Here is a 21,020-nt window from a genome sequence, read left to right as displayed (position 1 = left end):
GGAAACAGCCCTCCCTGTCTCACGGGAGACAGAACCCGGGCTGTCCTTTAAGGAGACCGATCAGGAGTGGAGGCGGGAGCCACGTGTGCCCCACACCGACGGCATGTGCACAGGGACCCATCCGAGGTCCAGGGGCACAGGGAGCCGGCTGCGGGGGCCCTGGGCACAGCTCCTGAGATGGGACGGGATGGGCACCACTGCTCACCTCGCTCTACCTCGCACTCGGGGGAGGAGGCCCCGCTGCATTCGCTGCGAGGGCCCAGCACAGGGAACAGTGCCCCGAACTCCGACAGCGACACGGGGCTGGGCAGGTCCAGGCTGCCGGGCCTGACGGCCGCGGGGAAGCGCTCAGGCATCTCCAACGGGCTGGTGGGGCCCGAGCTGAAGCTGGACAGGGACTGGGTTTCCGAGTCGTCTTCAGACACAAAGGTGCTGCAGTTGTCATCCTCGAATGCCTCGGAGGCCACTGTGATGAGAGAACAGCTGTCACCCGGGCCCTGACCCACGGCCCCCAGCGCCTCTGGTCGGGGCCCCATGGGACCTGGCCACCGCAGGATCCCGCCACCGTGGACGCCCAGCAGGAGGCACCTGGCCCCCCACTGGGTCCCAGGGATGCTCATGTCCTCACCATCACTCCACAGCATCCCCCTAGAAGTCACTGTCACCAGACACTGCCTGGTGGTGGAAGGTGAATTCAGCCACAGGTCAGGGCTTCTCTCTACCCCAGTCCCCAAAACAGGCCCCCACGTGCCCGGGAAGAGGGCTGGCCTGTGCCACGCATCACGAACAAAGGAGGCCAGACCTGGGGCCAGCTCCTTCCACAGGCAGACCCGCAGGCCCGGACAGCCCTGTGTGACGTGTCTGCTGGGGCCTTCGTCACCTCCCAGGTGACTCATGATCTCATACAAGACACGCTCAGCCCACCGACATCACTATTTGCCATGAAGGAATGCAGTTCTTTCACAGGGCTCTGGAGTCTGTACCCCGCTTATTTTGTGGACCAAAAGAACCAAGGCCCAGAGACACGTCATTCTCGGGGTTAGAAAGCCGCCTCAGCCCCACACACAATCCTATTCCCTTTTCTTCCTCCCTCATCTGTGGAAACAGCCTGCAGCGCCCCAGCGAGGATGCCCATCAATGAGAAGTAATGCTGGGCAGAGAAAGCGGGCTTAGATCCGAGTTCACGTCCCACCTTCACGACTCACTGTGTGGCCTTGGTCAAGTTACTTGACCTCTCTGAGCTTCACATTTCTTTCCACATGGGGCTCAGGAGATGATGCAGACTAAAGTTCTCCCATCAGAGATGCTCAAATTACAATCTCCTTTTTACCCTGGGCCTAACACAAACATTTGTTGGCTGAATGAAAAAAACACCTGAGGGGGGAACTCAGGGCAGAGCCAGCAGCCAGCATTCCACAGAGAAGGCGAAGAAAGTGTGCAGAGACAGGGCTGATGGACATAAAGGGCGCACGGCAGCCCCCACTATCCATTCCCCAATGGATAGCCCTGGAAAGAGATCCCTGGGGTCGGGCACCACGTGTGGAGCGTCCCCTGAGCGCCCACATCCCTGCACTGGATCCTGGACACCACTCAATGCACCAGACTAGGGACCACCACAGGCCCCGCTTTACTGGTGAAGAAATGGAGACCCAACCTTATTGTCCTGTCCTGGTCATAATGGGGAGGCCAGGACACTAATCCAGTCTAAACCAAAGTCCCTATTCTAGACAACGGTTCTTCCCTGCAGGACTTCTCAGAGCCTTGAATAGCTAATTCGTATCTGGAATCTTAGGTGCGGAGGTGTTACATGCTCCAAACTTGCTGGACCACAGAATCCTGACTCTGGGGACACGCAGTAGTATCTTGAGCACAGTGTCACACCGAATGGGGAGGCCCCCGAACAGCCCCCAGGCCCTTCTGGGACTCCGCCCTGGAAGCAGGTCACATAAGCCCAACTCACCAGAAACAGCGTCCGACTCGCCCTTGCCTCCTGACAGGTCCTCAGCGGACGCGCCGCTGCCCTCAGCCCCGACGCCGCGGCCCCGGGGCCCCATGGTGCCGGAGCGCCGGCGCGCGTGGATCTCATCCGAGATGGTCTCCAGGTTCCGCAGGGCCGCCTTGTACTCGCCCTTCGCCAGGGCCAGCTTGGCCTGCAGGTCGTCCACCGTCTTCTTCAGCTGCTGCTCAAGAGAACAGGAGGCTTGGTCAGGGAGGCAGGCCTGGCCGTGCTTTTGACTGACAGTTTCAAACACTCCGTGCCCACCACTCCACTCTGCGGACCTTCCCAAGACGGGACTGGGGACCGACTCCTCTTCCACAGCCCTCCACGCACCGGACAGGGGAGCAGCCACTGCCCTCGACTCCCAGCCCAGTGACCAACGCAAGCTCTGATACCTGGGAACTGCCACTGGTGGAGTAAGGCCAGCAGGGAGGTGGCAGTGGGTGCCGGGGGCCCAAGGAGTCCGCCCTCCAACCACCTGACCCTGGCGCTCACTCTTGAACTGCTTCCAACCCCCTGGGGGCTGTGAACCCCGCTGGCCGGGCCCCACCTGCACAGCCTCTAACTCAGCAGGTCTGGAGCCGGCCTGGGAATCTGCACTGCCGACAGGCTCCCAGGCCATGCGGATGCTCTGGTCCCGGGGGCGCGTTGAGAACCACTGACCGAGCACAGTGTGGAAAGGGCATGCATGCAGATTCAGAGGGAGTCAGAGACCAAGGCCATCCTGAGGCCCGGAGACTCAGCAGAGAACGTGTCTCTTCACTCTCCCCGACAGCAGTGGGGCCAGTTGAAAGCCCACTGCAGAAAGGGGGCCTGGAGTGCAGAAAAGTCCCATCGGCTACAGAGCCAAAGGCTGCACGTACCTCCAGCTGCATGTAGTACTTTGCCTTGAGTTCAAAATACGGCCTGTGGGAGACAGAAAGGGAACCCGTTAGAGCACTGACACAGCGGCCCCCTACACTGCATGGGGCGTCCCAGGGTGGTGGCTGTGGCCGGCCAGGTCACCCTCCAGCATCTACTCGGCTTCGCGTGGAGGCCAGCAGATGAGGGTGGTGTGTCTAACTCCCAGGCCCACCAGATGCAGGTGGTCCACCAGGGCCGAGCTGACAGAAGGCCCACCTCAATATGGGAAACCCGCACATGGGCGCGCGAGTCCCAGGGCCCTGCAGCCTGGCTCGCCCTCCTCTCCGGGCAGGCCAGCTCCCCAAGGCTGAACAGCATGTAAGGCCTAGAAGCTGCCTCGATACACACGCTGCTCGGCTGGGCTCACCCTGGGAGGGAGACACCACCCCTTGGCCGGACAGGGGCTCAAGCTGGCCTCAGGGACTCTGTCCAGGACCGGAGGGATTGGACAGCCTGCAGAGCAGGCCAGACAGGACCAGAAAGGTCAGTCCTCCACTGGTCCCCTGGGCTCTGGGTCGGCCGGGAGACGCTGGCTCTTTCCAGGAACTGGGAGGGGCGTAGGTCTGAGCATTAAGAGGAGACAACGCTTCCTCTTGAGCCCTTCACCCTCTGTGAAGCTCGGGGTCTGTCTCGGGCTGGGGGAGCCTGGGCCACCCTGGGTCCTGTCTCTTTGCTGGGAGGCCCAGCAATTGTGAGTGAAGCAGGGGCTTGTCCCTGAGATCATTACTGCAGAGCAGTATACTGGAGTGGTGGGGGAAGAGCTTGGAGAAAACCTCCACTGAAACCAGTCTGGCCCCATTTCATCAGCTCCTGGTCCACAAAGAGTGGGTGTCAGGGACTCAGCGAGCCCCGGGACGCTGACGGGTAAGCTGAGGGGCGGGGCCTCGCCCCTGCTCTCAGCCGCACAGCCGAGGGCACAGCCTGAGCGTCCCAGAGCCCAGCCCCGGCCGCACCGAGCACACAGCCCAGGCCCCGCTCACTTGGACTTGTTGATGGCTCGCTTGAGTTTCTTCTCCAGGTGCCGCATGCGCCCCATGGCCGCGTTGTACCTGGCTGCCGTCTCCTTGTGCACCAGCTCGCTCCTCGTCTTGGTCTGCTCCGCCTCCATGACCTTCAAACAACAGCAGAGGTCAGCCCGGCCAAACCCAGAGCAGTCCCTTGTAGGGGTGGGACTTGTCTTTTAGAAAAAATTTATTTGAGGGCCTCAAGGGGCAGATGAAGGCTAATGTTACGTCCAAAGAGAACAGGATCACTTTTCCCTATTAATCTATTCTGGAAAAGTCATGTCAGGGAAGATTAAATAGCCAAACTGGCAGAGGCAGTGTGACCAGGCAAAAGAACAAGGAAAAACAAAAATCAAGAGACAGTCATGGAACATTCTCTGATTCAGTCGATGTCCACCTGTCCTAAGACACCGCCTTAGGGCCCCTCCTGCTCCCACCCTCGGACAGGAGCCAGTGGGCTGGCAGTGGCGCCAGCGGGACCTTCACAGACATGGGGACCTGGGCGACCCACGAACCAGGCACGTGCAGCAGGACAGCGGGCCCTGGGGACCTCAGCTGTTCCACCCTCTCCCCAAGCATCCTGAATTAGCTGGTGGACACAGAAGAAACCAGTCCAGAAGGGTCTGACTTCACAGATTGTGAGGGTCACAAAACCATTCAAACAATGGTTTCAACGCTTGAGATATTAAAAAAAAAAACCAATTAAAACAAAGCCAGAGGAGGGAACGAGGGACCTGAGAGAAGCTGGCATGCGGTCCCAGACTTGCTTAGATGACCTCAATCAAGACCAAAGGGCCGGGAGAATCCTTCCCTATGCCTTGAACCCCAAAGGTGTCACAGTGACCTAAAATGCACTAAAAACATCCTGAGCTTGGTAACTCTGCATCTCGTCTTCAATCTTAAACTTTAAGGATTTACTGGTAGGACCTTCGTGAACACTCAAACCCCAAGCTGATCAGACAGGAAGACGATGTATCGTGGCAATCTGTTCCCCTGCAGGAGGACTCAGAGCAGCGCCCCAAGCTGATCAGACAGGAAGACGATGTATCGTGGCAATCTGTTCCCCTGCAGGAGGACTCAGAGCAGCGTTCACCTGTAAGGAGCTGCCTGAAAGCATTTTAGACGATCTACGAAAGCTGTGACTTAAGGCGACGGTACAGAGGGTTCCCTGCAAAAAGCAGGGCTCTCAGCAGCTGCCAGCACATGGGCCCTGCCACCCGGCCACCTCTGCCACTTCCCGCCCCAGCTCCCCACCCCACAGGCACACAACCTGCAGTGGAGGAGAGCCCCCCACTCCACTTCCTGCCTCCAGGGAGTCACCCAGCGGTTGCCTTGGTGACGTCTCCTAGGTAACCCACTGGCCCCTCCCCCTGAACCCTGGAATCAGGCAGGTAAGGAGGGAGGGTGGCACAGGGAGGCTCTACAGGGAAGGTGGAGGGCACGAAAGGAAGAGATTCAGCTCAGCCCCGAGGCGCCCAGGACTCCACAAAGGTGAAGGCCAGGCTGAGGGGATCCTGCGCCCACCTCCACACCGCTCCTCCATTTACCGCCATTGTATTCAATTCAGAGCCTCAGACACTGGTGAAGCACCTACTGTGTGCCAGCCTCACAGTGCAGATGCCCAGCAGCACCGCATCACAGTGGGATTTGGGCTGTCAGGCCCCTGGCAGCCCAGAGGGGGCCCGGCAGCCGAGGCAGTGCTGGGGGGCTGTGGGGTGTGAGGGGCAAGGCACTTTGGACCAAGCGGGGCTCAGCACAGTCCTGCACCCGCTCTCCATGGAATGAGCACCAGGGCGCAGATGGAGCCTCACCTGGCTTCCCGCTCCTTCCCTGAAGCGGCCAAGTTCCCAGGGAATCAATGCCCAGCACTGACGGCCCTGGACCCCTCTTTCCCAGAAGATGTGTCCTGGGGACGACCCCCAGGCTCTGTGATCACCTCCGGGTGCACTGGCCTCCGCAGATGCTAATGACTAAAGGGTCCCCAAATCCCACAGACCAGCAGTCTTGCCCCTCATGCCCACCCCAGACACCCTGAAACTGCTCACCCATTGCTTCCCACTGGGAAGGTTTGAGGCCTGAGTGGCCAGAAGAGCCCTGGGCAGGCAGAGGGCAGTGGCCTTGGAGAAGGCATGGAGGAGGAGAGCAGAGAATGGGGTCCCCGGTCAGCAGCACAGAGAGAATAGGGGCCCAGCAGTGCTGACGGCCCCTCCCGGAGCTGCAGGACAAGCAGGCAGCTGGGTCCCCAAGGCCCTACTGACCCTGCGGCCACTGCTCCGCCCAGGCCCTCTGCTCACAGCAAAGCACAGATGTTCAGACAGACGCTTCCTGCAGGACACTGACCAGCACTGAACAGGCCTGCTGGCCAGTGCTGGGTCCCATCCCAGCAGAGTGACCTGGACTGACCGGGAGACATCCAGCCAGCCCGGTCCTCTGCCTCGCGTCCAGCTGTCCCAGCCCCTGTCCCCACCCGAGGCCATCCACCCTTGCTGACACCCCTATACCAGAGCCAGGAGCAGGGTCCTCTCTCCCGGGAAGGTGGTTTCACAGGCTCTTCACTTCCAGCTGCTTTCTGGTTCTTCCTGCAGCCCTGGGCGCCAGGGGCCCAGGAGGGTGGCTTCTCATGGCTGCAGGGGACGGGGTGGCACGTACCCACCAGCCCAGGAGAGCCGGCCAGACAGTTCGCGGGCATGCTGGCCTCAGATCCACACCCCGGGCGGCTCCACGCTGGGGCCAGGAGGCGAGACTGACTCTGCTTCCCTTCCCCCCGCAGCTGCTGGGTCCCGACAGCTCACGCCTCCCCACGTCCAAGCCTGGTCGTCGTCTTCATCGCTCTGGTCCCGCCGTGCAGATGTCAGAGGCGCCAACTCCTCCCTCCTAGGACGCCAGGCCTCCTCTCCCTCCCAGAGGGTGAAAAGCCATCACCTCCCTCTAAGGGCTGCTTCGAGGCTAAACCAGGTGAAGCCAGAGGGGCCCTGCGACCTAAAGCCCAAGTGGGCGCAGCAGGGAGGCCCCCCGAAGCGCAGCCCGCGCAGCTCTGCCTCCCACCACCGCGGCTTCTGCAGTCTCCTGACCCTGCTCTAAGCGGAGACCTGGCCCCGCGGCCCCGCCCGTGGCCTGATGACAGAGAAGCCGGCAGCAACGTGGCTCACAGTGTCCTAGGGTGCTGGCTCCAGCCCTGCTCCCAGTGGGGCTGCCTGCCGTCACCCCAAGTCTGAGGGAACAGAAGGGACACACGGATGCCTTCAGGCAAGGAACGTGGGGAGCCCCGGATCCTTCTGCTATGCCTGGGGTGGGGGTCACGCAGCCCAAACCACCAATTCCTCAAGCGGCCTGGACCTTTCTGAGGTCTGCGTCTTTGTCTAGAGCTGCACGCAGCGCCTTCAGAAGAGGAGGGTGAGCGGAAGCTCCCTTCTCTGGAAGAAACAGGCCTCCTGGAGGATCCAGGAGTCAGCCAGGGAGCGATTCCAGACCTTCCGCTGTCTTCGTCCGCCAGCACTCAGGAAGCCGAGCGAGCCAGGCCCGCAGGCCGCGGGGCAGGCTCAGTCACAGGGACGTTCACGCACAGCCACACACAGACGTCTGCGCTGCCCGCCACGTCCAGAGAGCACGTCCCCTCCAGGCTGTTTTTTCTCAGCAACGTGGGGATGTGGTCGAGGTCAGCTTCGCATGGGCTCTGTCTCCTGCTGCTGTCAGTTTCCAACTCTCCTTCCCAGCAGGTCAGAGAGCTGCATCTCAGGCCCGGGGCACGTGGAGGAACCTCAGGAAGAGGAAGAGCAGCCCTGGGGCCGGGGGCAAGAATCCTGGCCGGGACCCAGGGAGCCTGCTCGTCGGCAGTGGCTACCCTCCTCCACTCCCAACCAAGAAACCTTCGGTGGCCTCAGTGAAGGCACACATCAGATGCCCTCCCAGGACCCTAAGGAGCCCCACATGACGTCAGGAGGTCCAGGGCCGGCTTGTGCACTCTCACAAGTTGCGCACTGCACAGCCCTGAGAAGCACCGTTCCCAAAGACGCTGGTGTGAGAGCTGTGCTCCCAGGAGTTGTGCGTGTGGAGGGCCTGGGAACATCCTCTCCTGGACTCCAGGACTTAAAAAGTAGAAAGGGGAAAAAAAGCAGAAACATGTTTTGTTCTTTTTTAAAGAACAGATTAAGTGATTTCTGAAATAACTGCTGACTAGCTGATTTCAATCTCAGTTGGGCAGGAAGGAAAAGCAGGCCTTCAGTTCGTTTCTTGGAAGGAACTACTCTCTTTTTTTTTCATCCTGTCCTTTTCCCCATCTGTCAGGCTGTGGCTTATAAAATTTTCAAGATTTCCAACCTCCCCTTTGGCGTTTCCCCAGTGGACCCAGGGAAGCTGTTCCCACCTGTGTCCGGCTCTCCAAGCATCGTGTCCACTAGGGTAGGAGGCCCACGGCCGCACAACCCCGGCCAGAAGCCTGGGATTCCGGGGGAGGCGGTACAGAGTCAATGCAGCTTTGACGAGAAGTCCAAGGCGTCTGTGTGTCAGGCTTGCTATTTAAGGAAGCACACAGCTGTCTAATTATCAGCTCCCCCAGGACTTGAGCCACCAGGGCAGGTGACATTGAAAAGGTTCTATGCCAGCCCTTCAGGCAGCCTCTCGGGGGGTCCAGACCAACCCCTTACTCGACCCTCCATCCAAGGCCTCAGAAAGAGCTACCAAAGCCACGTGTCAGCTGACCGCCCCCTCCCCCCAGGCAAACGAGGAAGGGAGGCATCCGGAACGTCCTGCGTGACTCCTAGGAGCCTAGCAGAGGCACACAGAAGCGACAGATCAGCTGACCCAAGCGCAGTCCCCTCCACTTCTGATTCTGAGCGATGTGGCCAAGAGGCAGGTCATGGGGGCCAGTCAAGGCCCAAATTATGACGGCACCAAAGCCAGGATTCAGGGCTATTCACCGCCCCCTTCCTGAGCACACATGGCTCCCCAGATCCCAGCCCAGCCTGAAGGCTGACCCGTGCACCCCAGGTTCTGGCCTCCTCCACTACGGCCCCACTTCCACCGACGGCACCCGCGCCCCAGGCCAGGCCCAGGGGGTAGTCCCCTGCCTAGGACTCTAAACCCAGCCAGCCCCCCAGACTCAGTGTCAGTGGGAGGGGCCCTAGAAAATGACCTGGTTCCTCTGGGAAGCCACAGTCAGGACGGGCAGGGATGATCTGAATCAGACAAACCTCAAGCGACAGGGGAGGAACAGCTGTGCCTGTCACCGGGTGACTGTCATTGCATCACAGGATGGCTTAGCCCCAGGCCAGCAGAGACCCCATGGAGTTGACCCCCTGTGATATACGACACACCTGGGGGTCTGTTCCTCTGCTCGGGGAAACCAGCGGGAAGTCTGGATCGGGTGGACAAGGGGGCCCGGCCCGGAGCCTGGGGGTCACCCCTGACGAGCTGCCCACCTCACACAGACACGTGCAAACACAGCGCATGCACCCCCACCCGCCCCACGGGGACCGTACCCGCTGGGTAGCGTGATTCAGCATCTCTTGCCAGGCCGAGTCGAACTGCCGCTTGTCGTCCTCCAGCAGCCGCTGCTCAGCCAGGGAGATGGTCTCCTTGGCGGCACGGAGCACCTCGGTGGCCCTCTGGAAGTCCTGTGTGGCCCTCTGGGCTTCCAGCTGAGCCTGGATGGGAAAAAAACCTCATGAGGTCTCAGGAGACATGGGGCTCCCACTGGCCCATCACACCCTCCAAAAGGGGAGCATCCATCCCTCTCTGCCTGCAGCCTGGTAGCAGGCTGGGTGCCCACAGGTCCATGCAGATGCTGGACGGGGAATGGGGCTGGGTGGGAAGGCAGGGTTTTCACAGCGCGGAACCCAGGGGACCAGATAAACACGCCAGCTCTCGGTCAGGGTTCGAGACGGCAAACCAGCCCACACAAGCAAGTACAGCCAGCCCTGGCCTTGCACAGAGAAGCTCTCATCAGCTAATGGGGCCGATGGCATCAGCGATCCCCACGCCACCCCTGCCAAGATCTGTGGTTCCATTCACAGCACGTGAGAACCTGAAAGGCCCCAAGAGATCACAGTGCCATGTGTCATTCAGAGTGGGAACTGTGGCTCTGAGAGCTGCCACCAGACTCCGGCTGCTCCGAGTCCCACCCTGGCTCGCTGACTCTGCTGGACAAAACACACCGGCCAACACCAGCAGTGGGTGAAGGGTAGACCCTAACTGTCCTGACACCCTCCTGACTTTCAGGGAACATCGAGTGGCAGAATCCACAGAAACTGCAGCTGACCCACAGCAGACGGGCCCCTCGAGGATGCGAAGCATCATTAATCCAAACTGAGTGCAAAACCCCCAGGGGGCGGGGCTCGGGCTCAGGGGGAGGGCGCGTGCTTAGCATGCACGAGGCCCTGGGTTCATTCCCCAGTATCTCCAAGAGAAAAAAGAAAAGAAGAAAAATCCCAATTTATAAAGATCTAATACAAAAAAGAGCACAGCTGTCTCCTAAATAATGTCCATGTTGATCATGTGGTGAAATGACAGCATTTTGTATATACTGGGTTAAAACATATTATTAAAGCTAATTCCACCTGCAGTTTTTTTTTTTTTAGGACAACTAGAAAATTTTAACTTACATAGTTGACCCATATTCTATTGCTTTTATACAGTAGACACACGTCCCCCAGGAGTGGGCCATGCAATTGTGCCAGAAAAGCAACAGACTCTCATCACCACCCTGGGCAGGTCCACCTGGAACTCCCCGCCGGAGCCAGGGAAAGCCACTGCTCACCCCCCAGCCCCACTAAGCGGATCCCTCAGTCAGTTATATGAGCTGGAGGGGCACCCCCAGGGCTCAGGGCCATTCTCACATGACTGAGAGGGAAGTCCTTGGATACCACAGGCTGAGGACACTTCTTATAGACAGTTAAGAGGAACAAAATCAGACGTGGAGCCCAGCAGCCGCCAGGGTGGGGGACAGCTGTGACACCCTGTTGGGTGCCAGTCTCCATCACAATGATCACATGACTTCGGATCACACCCGACCTGACCTTCAGGCCACGACAAGCCGTTCAGGGGGCTGAACTGGGCGTGGACATTCTGAAGTAATACAGTGAGGGAGCCTGAGGGAGAAATTCCTTCCCGTGCAGGGAATCCAGGATGGCTTCTTGGAGGAGGAGGATCCTGGACTGAGGGCGGGGGACGGGGACAAAATGAAAATGTGGGATGGGTGGGGGCCCAGGAGGGAGAAGATTTATGAAACAGTGTCTGCAGGAGGCCTGACAAAGGCTAAAGGCTAAAGCTCCAGACGGGACCTGCCTGCCGCAAGCCCACCATGTGGCCTGGGGACCACGCAGGTGTGCACCAGTAACACACTGAGGACCAGGGGCCGCCCTCCGGGACGGACAAACCCACTGACAAGACACCAGGCGGCATACCTGGCTCTCGGCGGCACAACTCACTCTGATCCCCCCGCGGAGGACAGCTCTCCACCTGTCCAGACACAGGGGGAGGGGGGTGGGGAGGACCCATCCCTGAGAAGCTGCCCCCACACTGCACCACAGACCCCTGCGGGCTTCCAGCCCCACCCAGCAGGCCAGAATTAACCCCAGGGGACCCTAACCTTTTCTCAGAGCTATCTGTCTTTGTTTTTAAGCATATTTTAGTATTTCAGTTCAGCAGCATTCAAGGGTAATAAACTCTCCTCCCCAGGTCTCCCTGCTTCAATTAGGAAGTTCTTCTGTCTTCAAATTAAAGAAAGATGCTCTCAGGGGAACCTTCTGAAACGTGGCTTCTGTGACCTGGGCCCAGAACCACCTCACCTGCTGTTGTGCACCTGCTGTGCTCCAAGTAAGGAAACCCATATGCAATGGAATACTACTCAGCCATAAAAAAGAATAAAAGTCCATTTGCAGCAACATGGATGGACCTGGAGATTATCATACTAAATGAAGTAAGCCAGAAAGACACAAATAGCACATGATATCACTTACGTGGAATCTAAAATATGACACAAGTGAACTTATTTACAAAAGAGACAGAATCACAGACATAGAAAACAAACTCATGGTTACCAAAGGGGAAGGGGGGAATAAATCAGGAGTTTGGGATTAGCAGATACACACTTCTATATATAAAATAGATAAATAAGTTCCTACTGTACAGCACAGGGAACTATATTCAATACCTTGTAATATAGCCTATAATGAAAAACATGAAAAAAATATATAAATGTATAAATAACTATCTCTATGTTGTACACCAGAAATTAACACAACATTGTAAACTGACTATACTTTTAAAAAAGAAAACATAAGGGGACCAGATCTACACAAAGAAGAAAAGAGGAAGCCCACCTGAGGTGGCCCTGCAGAAGAACATGCTCTCCGCTGAGCCCCTGGGGAGTTTCTGAAGTTTCTGCAGTGTTCCTTCCCTCCTGGGGCATCAGAAATGTGCTTTCCCTGTCATACTGTGAATCCCACTAATATGAGGATTTGGTCTACAGTTACCCCACCCACAGAAGCCAGTCGGCATCTCTCCATCAATGATCCCCTCCATCATTTATTCATTCATCCAAGCTGAGCATCTGCTCTGTACCCACTGTTTCTCCTCCCCATCTTTCCTCGTGCCTCAGGATGAGGCAGTGTCTCGGCTGAGAGCCTACTTCCCAGCTGTCACTGTAGCCAGTGCCCCTGTTGCTAACCTTTAGCCAATGAGACCATAAACAGACACTAAGACTTCCGGGAGAGCTCCTTTGTCTCTCCATTGATATTGTGATAGCAATACAATGGCTGGTGCTTTAACAGCCATTTTGGATCATGAGGCAACTCTCTTAAATTAGGTCTCTGCCCTGGACTTTTTACATGACAGAAAAAAATAAAATCTCATGTTTAAGCCACTGTTATTTGGGGGTTTTCGGTTATGTTGAGGCAAATCTAAACCTATATGATAATACATCTTCCCTTCCACCCAGCTGGGCTGTTCTGCAAACCTACAGAGTGACTACAGCAGCCAGCGAAGATGTCCAATCTCCCTCAAGTCCTTTGTGGCTGCTCACAGTCCACTTTATCACCATTAAGCCCAAGGAAATGAACTTTGGGGGCTTCCTTAAGAATCCCAAAGCTCATGGCCTCTTTGTAAGGTGTTTCATAAAACATTTTCTGAAACCACACAAGGGGTGGGAGGGAAGCACGCCATCCCATCACACACCCCACTGGCAGGACACAAGCCATTTGACATCGACACAGTACCTCCCGGACGCTAAGTTCTGGGGAGGGAAGCGGAGGGGAGGGGAGCAACACCAGCCCCACCCGCTGTAACCAGCAGCACTCAGACACGCATGGGTGTCCCACAGGATCATCAGCCAAGGGGCAGGAGTGGAGAGGCCTGTCACTGTCACAGCTGCAGCCCACTATTGGCCCCAGGGAGAACAAGAGCATCTGAACATTTGCGTTGGTTGCAACCGAAGTTGAAGGTGGAGGGAGGTTGACAGGCCCTTCATTTCTCAAAGGAGGGCCGAGAGAAGCAAGGCAACTTGCTCAAAGTCACACAGCATCTTGGTGGCTGGCGGGAGCCAGGAAACCAGGGCCCCTGCCCCTGCGGGGAGCAGGGGGATGGGGTATTTCTGCTCCACCTCATAAAGAGGAGGGGTCTTGTCACTTGGCTGCCCAGAGCTGCCCGCTTGGCTGGCAGTGGCTCCAGATCACAGAGGGAGCCCAGGAGACAAGACTTGTCTAGATCCTGACTACTAACAAAGCCCTTCATGTGGACTCAGAGGGCTGTGAAGAAAATTACAGCAGCCAGTGTTTGGGCATTTATTCCGAGTCAAGTAACACACAAGGTGCTCCGGTACGGCCCTCGGTGAGACCTGCGAATTCCTCTGTGAGGTCAGTGCAAGTACCATCCCTACTTGATAAAGGAGACCCAGCTCAGAAAGGAGAAATAACTCACCCAAGTTCACACAGACAGCAACGGTGGCCAGAGTCAAACGCTGACCCAGTGCGGCCCACGCTCACCGTCTACCCAGTACCACCCGCTGGGACACACGCTCCTGACCAGGAAGTGCTGGTCCGGTGACGTTCCTCTTACTTCCTCTCCCCATCAAGGCCACGCCGGCCACTGCTACACAGATCAGGATCGGTAGGGGGGGCCACAGGGAGGACGTCAGCCACCAAGGAGAGCACGTGTCCCCTCCGTGGGGTGTGAGTGAGGGGGTGAGGAGTGGGGTGTCCCTGGTGGAAGAGCCACGCTCATCCCCAGTCAGGAGCCGGATCAGGCAGTGGGGTCTGGAAAGGCTGATCTGGAAAGCTCTCTGGGCTTAACCGCTCGTCCCCCCGACACTGTTCCCGCCCCTGCTCTCGGGACCAGCCCAGACCCCACTCCCATTCAGGTCGCAGGCCTCTGGGTGGCCTTCCCGCCTCCCTTCTGAATGCCAGCACCTGAAACCCAAAGGGACTCCCTGGGTTTACTGAGGAATGAATGGGCTCCACCTGAATGCACCTCCCACAACTGCCATCACGAAGCAAGAGGAGGCTTCCCAAGGGCCCACAATGAAAACGGACATGGGAAGGAGTATGTGTGTGTGTGATGGATCACTGTGCTGGACACCAGACACGAACACGATGCGGTAAGCTGACCACACTGCAACTTAAAAAAAAGGCTTCTGGAAGCCCCTGGAGACTTGGGCGCAAAATGAAGATGGGGTGTCCCACCACCTTCTATAAAGGATCAGAAAGTCACCAGCCTGGGGTGAGCAGAGGACGCCCCGTGTGTGAGGTCATGGCCGTGGGGCCTCAGGGCACCAGATGGAGGCCCCCAGCCCGCAGGGGTCAGAACAGGCCAAGGGGCCTGTTGCCCTGGGCAACCGCTGGGGGAAAGCCCCCTATCCTTGCCTTTTTTTTTTTTTTTTTTAAACTTGATACCATTTTGTCCTTGCTTTTTTTCTTTTTTTTTTCAATTGAAGTAGAGTTGATTTGCAATGTTGTATTAATTTCCGGCATACAGCATAGTGATTCAGATATATATACATATATATATACATATATATATTCTTTTCCACATTCGTTTTCATTATAGGTTACTACAAGGTATTGAATACAGCTCCCTGTGCTGTAGAGGGACCTTGTTTATCTACGTTACACGCCCTTGACTTCTTACGGTGACTGCTAATGTGCGGCTTGAATAATCCACCTCCCAGCTAGACGTTCACGGAGAAAAGCCCCAAATCCCTCCCCGCACCATCTGAGGAAGATCAGACCCCGCTGGCCCCCGGCGAGGTGGGCGGCCGGGGATGAACATCGAAGCCGACAAGGGGCAGGGCGTGTTCTCAGCTCTAGTCAAGCTCCAGTGTCTGCCTGTGTCCTGAGCCGTCAGGGGGTGGGCGGTGACCAGAGAGTCTGAGACTTTCCACTGCAGACACTGATCCTTCCACGCCCTTTCTAACTTGTATGAGGTTGACTGAAGTGGGGCCCGAGGCGGCGATGGTCCGCTTTGACCCTGAGGAAGTCCTGGACACAAACATTTTAATCAGAAGCATTTCCTAGAGAGAATTCCATTAAGTCCATCTAGTTCTTTGATCATTTTGCATGTCCAGAGTCCCTAGATTTTTTCCATTTTTATTTAGTCAAAATTATTTTCACTGGGGGGAGGGTACGGCTCAGTGGTAGAGCGCACGCTTAACATGCATGAAGTCCTGGGTTCAAATCCCAGTACCTCCAATAAAATAAATCATAAATAAAAGCCTAATTACCTCCCCCTCCAAAAAAGAAAACAAAAAACTTAATAAAATCTATTTTAAAAATTATTTTTTTAAGGATCAGTTCGATTTCAAATCCATGTGGGCCACCGAACAGTTTCATCCACAAACTGTACTGATTCTAGCCTGTGCCATGGAGTTGTCCATTACAGTTCTGTCAAACTCAATTTCCCTGGACCAATTTTCTGCAGATTTAAAAATCTGTTGAACATATGGGACATCAATTTTTAATCAGTCCCAAATGTCACCATGTACAGTGTGAGCCATTATCAGTTCATATTAAACTGTGTAATATTAAAACATATTAAACAATACAGGTTACAAATTAAGTAAAGGATCCATGGTGCATATTTCTCATTAGAGAAATACGAGAAAACCATGAGCAGTCTTAAGAAATACAATACAGGGGGCCTGCAGCTGGTTTAGCAGAAGGCCACAAAGTTCTTTGATTCATCGCAATGTCAAAAGACCCCCGGAGGGAATCAGGAAAAAATCAAGGTCAAATAGTTTTGTTCCGTCTTGCGGTTAGAGATGAGCTGTTTAAAAACAAAAATTAAAAAGCTATTATCTGCAGAGGGGGAGGGTACATAGCTCAGTGGTGGCATGTGTGCTCAGCATGCACAAGGTCCTGGGTTCAATCCTCAGTACCTCCATTACAGTAAGTAAATAAATAAAACTAATTACCCTCCCAAAAAAAGGTTCCAATAGCTATTATCTGCTTCAGAATAATACACTTAGCAATGAGAGCTGTAGGAGGTGGGGCAGGGGAGGTCAAAGATGAAACAAGACTGGCCACGGGTAACCGCAGAAGCCAGACAAAGCAAACACAGTAGCCATTATACTTTTCTCTGATTTGTGTGTATTTGAAATTTCCTGTACTAAAAAGTAAAAAGTAAAAAAACTATTATCACACATTATTATATATCAAATAGCTAAACAAGGTCCTACTGTAGAGCACAGGGAACTATATTCAGTTCCTTGTAATAACGTATAATGGAAAAGAATTTGAAAAGAAAACAGATACATATGTATATGTACAACCGAATCACTTTGCTGTACACCTGAATCTGACACTGTAAATCAACTACACTTTAATAATAATATTAATAACTATTATCATTTGCAACTACCTACTTAGGATTCTCTAAAACTGCAATCTCTTACACTGGCCACAGGTGGCTATTTACTTACTTATAATGAAAAAAATTAAAATTTCAGTTTCTTGGTTGCACTGGTCACATGTGGCTGGTGGCTCCCACACTGATCAGCGCAGACACAGAACATTTCCAATGTCACAGGACGTTCGCCTGGACAGGGCTGGCCGAGATACTAGCCAACACTGAAACGAAGGCTGGAGGGAGGGCTCAGCTGCCATCCATAATCTCTGGTTTGTGCTCATCAAAGCAGCACCTTCATTCCTGCTTTGTCTTATAAATAATTGGACCTTAAAATACCCATAATCAAGGAGCCCTGGGGGTACGCCATAGAGAGACCCTGGGTGAGGGAAAGGCTCAGCCACCCGATAGGGTGCTCAGACCCAGAGTCAGGCGGGACGGTCCCCACTCCCTCCAGTTGTCCAGGACCCCAGACTGACCAGGGTGGGTCTGACTCGAGGGTTTCCCCTGGGGCTCCGGGGAGGTCCGTCTGGGATGGCGTCCACCTTGCTTGTCTCCTGCAACTGACGTCAACACCGGCACACACTCCCGAAGCACACCTATCAGCGTCCCGTTCCACTCACCTGCCCGGTCCCTCCGACCCAGGTGGGCACCATCTGCCTCCCAACAGGACGTCCCCAGTTCAGCCAAAAGCTGCCGGCAGGAGGAGGACACAGGGCCGCCTGCCGTCTCTGACCCTCACACTCTCCTGCCCTCAGATCAAATCCTTCCTGCCGCTGCCACTGCGGGGACACAAAGATGCAGCCTCCCCATGTCCCCGGCCAGAAGGGCGACCCCATCCCTCCCTGGGCTTCCTCTCGCCCCGCACTCGGCTGGCGGGGCGGGGAGCAGACCTCCTCTGCCTACACAGCTACAGACCGGGGGAGGGAGGCCAAGCAGGCCCGACACAGGGGACAGCCGCCCCGCCCACCGTCAGGACCCCGTGACCCAGCAGCACCCCGGGAGCCACCACCGCGCCTAGAGCTCCGGCCCACGGGGATCCAGGCACTGAGTCTGCGCCCAAGGAGACAGAATCAGCACGGATGAAACGCTTTATTTTATAGAAGAAAATGCAGGAGCATAACAAGTAAACTGGCCTGACTCAGAGGGACAAGGCACAAACCCATCTCTGGAGTCCCAATACGTGCTAACTCGGGCAGCTCCCTCGGGAGGTCCCCCCAGTTCAGCAAGTCTTCGTATTTATTTCTGTCTCTGCCTTGGCCCCTCAGCCCCCACCACTGTCATTCCCATGACGTAAGAAGCACAGCATCTCCCAGGCTCAAGGTCAGAAAGACACACACAGCCTTCGGGGAAGCTTCCCTGGGAAACACAATGCAGACCCTGGCCACGATGGGGGGCCTGAGGTTCTGAGAGAGAGGAAGGCCTGGGGACTGGAAGACTGCAGGAAGGCAGAGCCCCCTGCTCTGTAATGATGCCTCACGACAGTCAGACAGCCCTCTGGGGCTCCTAAGAAGCTGCTGGTTTCCCAGAGGATGCAGCTGGGAGGCGGTGGGTAATGATGGGGATATGGACGGGGGTGGACCCCTACTCCACACCACTCAGCCACAGCCAAGACACACACAGCGGAGAGTCACGCATCCAAGTCACGCATCCGAGGGCATCAGATGCCTTGGCAAAGCTCCACCCCTACTCTCACCCTCTACCTCTCCCCTTCCTCTCCCGGGGGGAGCCAGCTGGCCCGTTAGCCCTCACCCCGGTCCTGCCCCTGCAGACAGGGCCCTCCCCATTCCTGGGAACTCTGAGCAGAACTGCCAACATTTCCAGAAGGTGGTCCCACCAGTACCACGTGGACAGACAGGCCCCCCGCAGCTCTCCAACCCCAGGGACCCTGCTCTGAACACACTGCAGTGCCAACAGAGGAAACAAGCCCCTGCCCTACACAGAACTGGCACTGATGGTTCTGGGCCACCGCCAGGCAGCGCCCCTGTGTCCAAAGAACTGGGAGCAGCAGGGGAGACTCCCGCCACCAACAAGGACCATTGTCCTGGGTCTTTGACCTTGAACGAGTCACTGGACTTCTCAGAGTGGAACGCCAAGGCCTCTGTTAACTCCTGGGGAGCCCGTGTTCCAGTGTTGAAGATATGGAATTCCGGCAGGACTCTCAAGGCCACGGTCTGGAACGCAGTGTCCGGCTTACACACGTGCGAACAGCCCATCAGCAGACGGGTTGACCACCGAGCTATTTGGCTTTTGCAGTCTCTTTTATTGTTATACTTGCAAATTTTCCACAATAAAAAGCTTACAGAGGGCGGGTATAGCTCAGTGGTTGAGCATGTGTTTAGCATGCACGTGGTCCTGGGTTCAATCCCCAGCACCACCATTAAAATAAATAATAAAACAAAACCTAATTATCTCCACCCCCAAAAAATTTTTAATTAAAAATAAAGGGTTACAAAACTGCTTTTCCTGAAGCACTTCTTAATCAGCTGTTACTCTGCTGTTTCTCTACCACACAGATTTTTCCTTAAACTCAAAACCTTGTCACTGGGTTGAGTAACAGCACAATATGAAGGCCAAGGGGTTGTCCACACTATTTATCAACTCAAAATTAGAACAGCCATTTGTCCAGTCAAATGTTTGAAACCCATCCTAAGAACACATGTTAAAATAGCCAGGGAAATCTGAAAGAGAACTGGGGACTAGATGAGACTAAAAGAACTACTATTAATTTTGTTAGGTGTGAAAATGTGGGCTTTTAAAGGCTCTTGTCTGTTAGAGATGAGCACTTCAGTGTTTACAGGGTGACGCGAACAGCTTTAAAATAAAAGACAACCGAGGGCAGATAAAGCGTGACGGTAAGATGTGACCGAGCACTCACACCAGCGATGGACGCTAGGGTTCACGGATTACTCTCTACTTTTGTGTACACTTGAAACATTCCCTAATAAAAAGAGGTAATGTTTTTCGAAGCCTTTGGTCTGTCGTTAGCACTTTTGCTGTTCACCTGGCCCGTAAGCACGAAAGAAAATGCTACTCACTTTAAGACTGGGGAAACCAAAGCTGTTTGTCAAGGGTGGTCCTGACTAAAGGCAAAAATGTAAACTAAATAAATAAATATTGAAATTAAAAAAAAAAAATACCTGTAGGATTGCCCGTGAAGGGAAGTAAACAGTTAACATTTCAGCCATGCATGAGACAGGTTTACCAGATCGGGAGGGCTCCCGACCCCTCAAAGCACATCTTGTAGCAAACACGTGGGAAGTCCAGCGCTGTCCCCCACGATCCTGTTGGGGGCCAAACCACTCCAGCTGCCCAGAATTTTCTCATCTCTCATCCTGACAGCTTCTGCTATGATTTAAAACTCTCAGTTCTGGGGAAAGGTACATAGCTCAGTGGTAGAGTGCACGTAGCATGTATGAGGTCCTCGACCTCCCAGCACCTCCATTAAAACAACTAAATAAATAAAAACCTAATTACCTCCCCCTCAAAAAATTAAAATTAAAAAAACAAATTTAAACCTTCAGCTCTTTCTCTGTCCCTGGCGGGGGGTGGGGGTGGGGAAGAAAAGGCACCGACTTAACAACGGCAAAGCGCACTACCAGCACAAAGCACTTTCAAGAAGGGCAGAAAGCAACCTGCAGAAATGTGGATCAGCCCTGCCCGCACTCACTTCCATTATCAGGAGGACAGGAGGAGCCAGGGTGGGGTGTTTGTTAAACCCCCTGCCCTACCAGGCACTCGCCTATGGAACCCAGCCTACAGCCCTGTCTCCATGACACCAGCTGCACGGCCACTCTGCCCAGCCCTCTGGCCGAGACTTCCTCTCGGCAGAGCATCCCAAGGCTGAGAAGTCCTGCCCAACCTCTCCCCACCCTCAGCTCTGTACCAAGGACAAAATGGGCTCTGAGAAACCTCTGGAAACGTTTCCAGCATCTAATGGGATTAAAATCAGTGAGTTCAAAATCATTCCTCCTGCCCTGAGACAAGAAATTCTCAGCAGATATGATGGAAGCATCTGCCATGGGCCGTCCCTGCCAGGCTGCAGTCCACAAAAGGAGCAACTGGGGAGCTTCCTGAGACTGGCTGGGGCCGGGACCAGCCGCCCACCTGCCCGTGTCTGCCTCACACAACTGCCTGGCTTCACCCCCCAGGGGCTGCCGTTAACAGAGGCAGCGGATGTGCCCATTCCAGACAAAGTGACTTCCGCTGACACAACTCACTCGGCAGCTAGGAATGGAAAGTTGGGAAGAAGCTTCTGGAAGCTTTCTACTCTTGGCCTGGAA

The 21,020-nt window shown here is 55.3% G+C and overlaps 1 protein-coding gene across 1 annotated transcript in view; it reads right to left on the bottom strand.

The window, feature by feature from the left end:
• Positions 1-21,020, bottom strand: part of SH3BP5 (SH3 domain binding protein 5) — a 65,737-nt gene that overhangs the window by 1,609 nt on the left and 43,108 nt on the right. Inside the window, exons 4-8 of the mRNA XM_032489209.1 lie at positions 9,384-9,548; positions 3,883-4,013; positions 2,863-2,905; positions 1,961-2,180; positions 206-466 (exon numbers count right to left, since the gene is read on the bottom strand). Coding sequence (XP_032345100.1) covers positions 206-466; positions 1,961-2,180; positions 2,863-2,905; positions 3,883-4,013; positions 9,384-9,548 — 820 coding nt within the window. The remainder of the gene's footprint in view (positions 1-205; positions 467-1,960; positions 2,181-2,862; positions 2,906-3,882; positions 4,014-9,383; positions 9,549-21,020) is intronic.

Source organism: Camelus ferus, chromosome 1 (genome assembly GCF_009834535.1).
Source record: "Camelus ferus isolate YT-003-E chromosome 1, BCGSAC_Cfer_1.0, whole genome shotgun sequence".
Classification (NCBI taxonomy): domain Eukaryota; kingdom Metazoa; phylum Chordata; class Mammalia; order Artiodactyla; family Camelidae; genus Camelus; species Camelus ferus.
The sequence above is the reverse complement of the archived record's forward strand: the minus strand, read 5'-3'. Positions and strand labels throughout refer to the sequence as shown.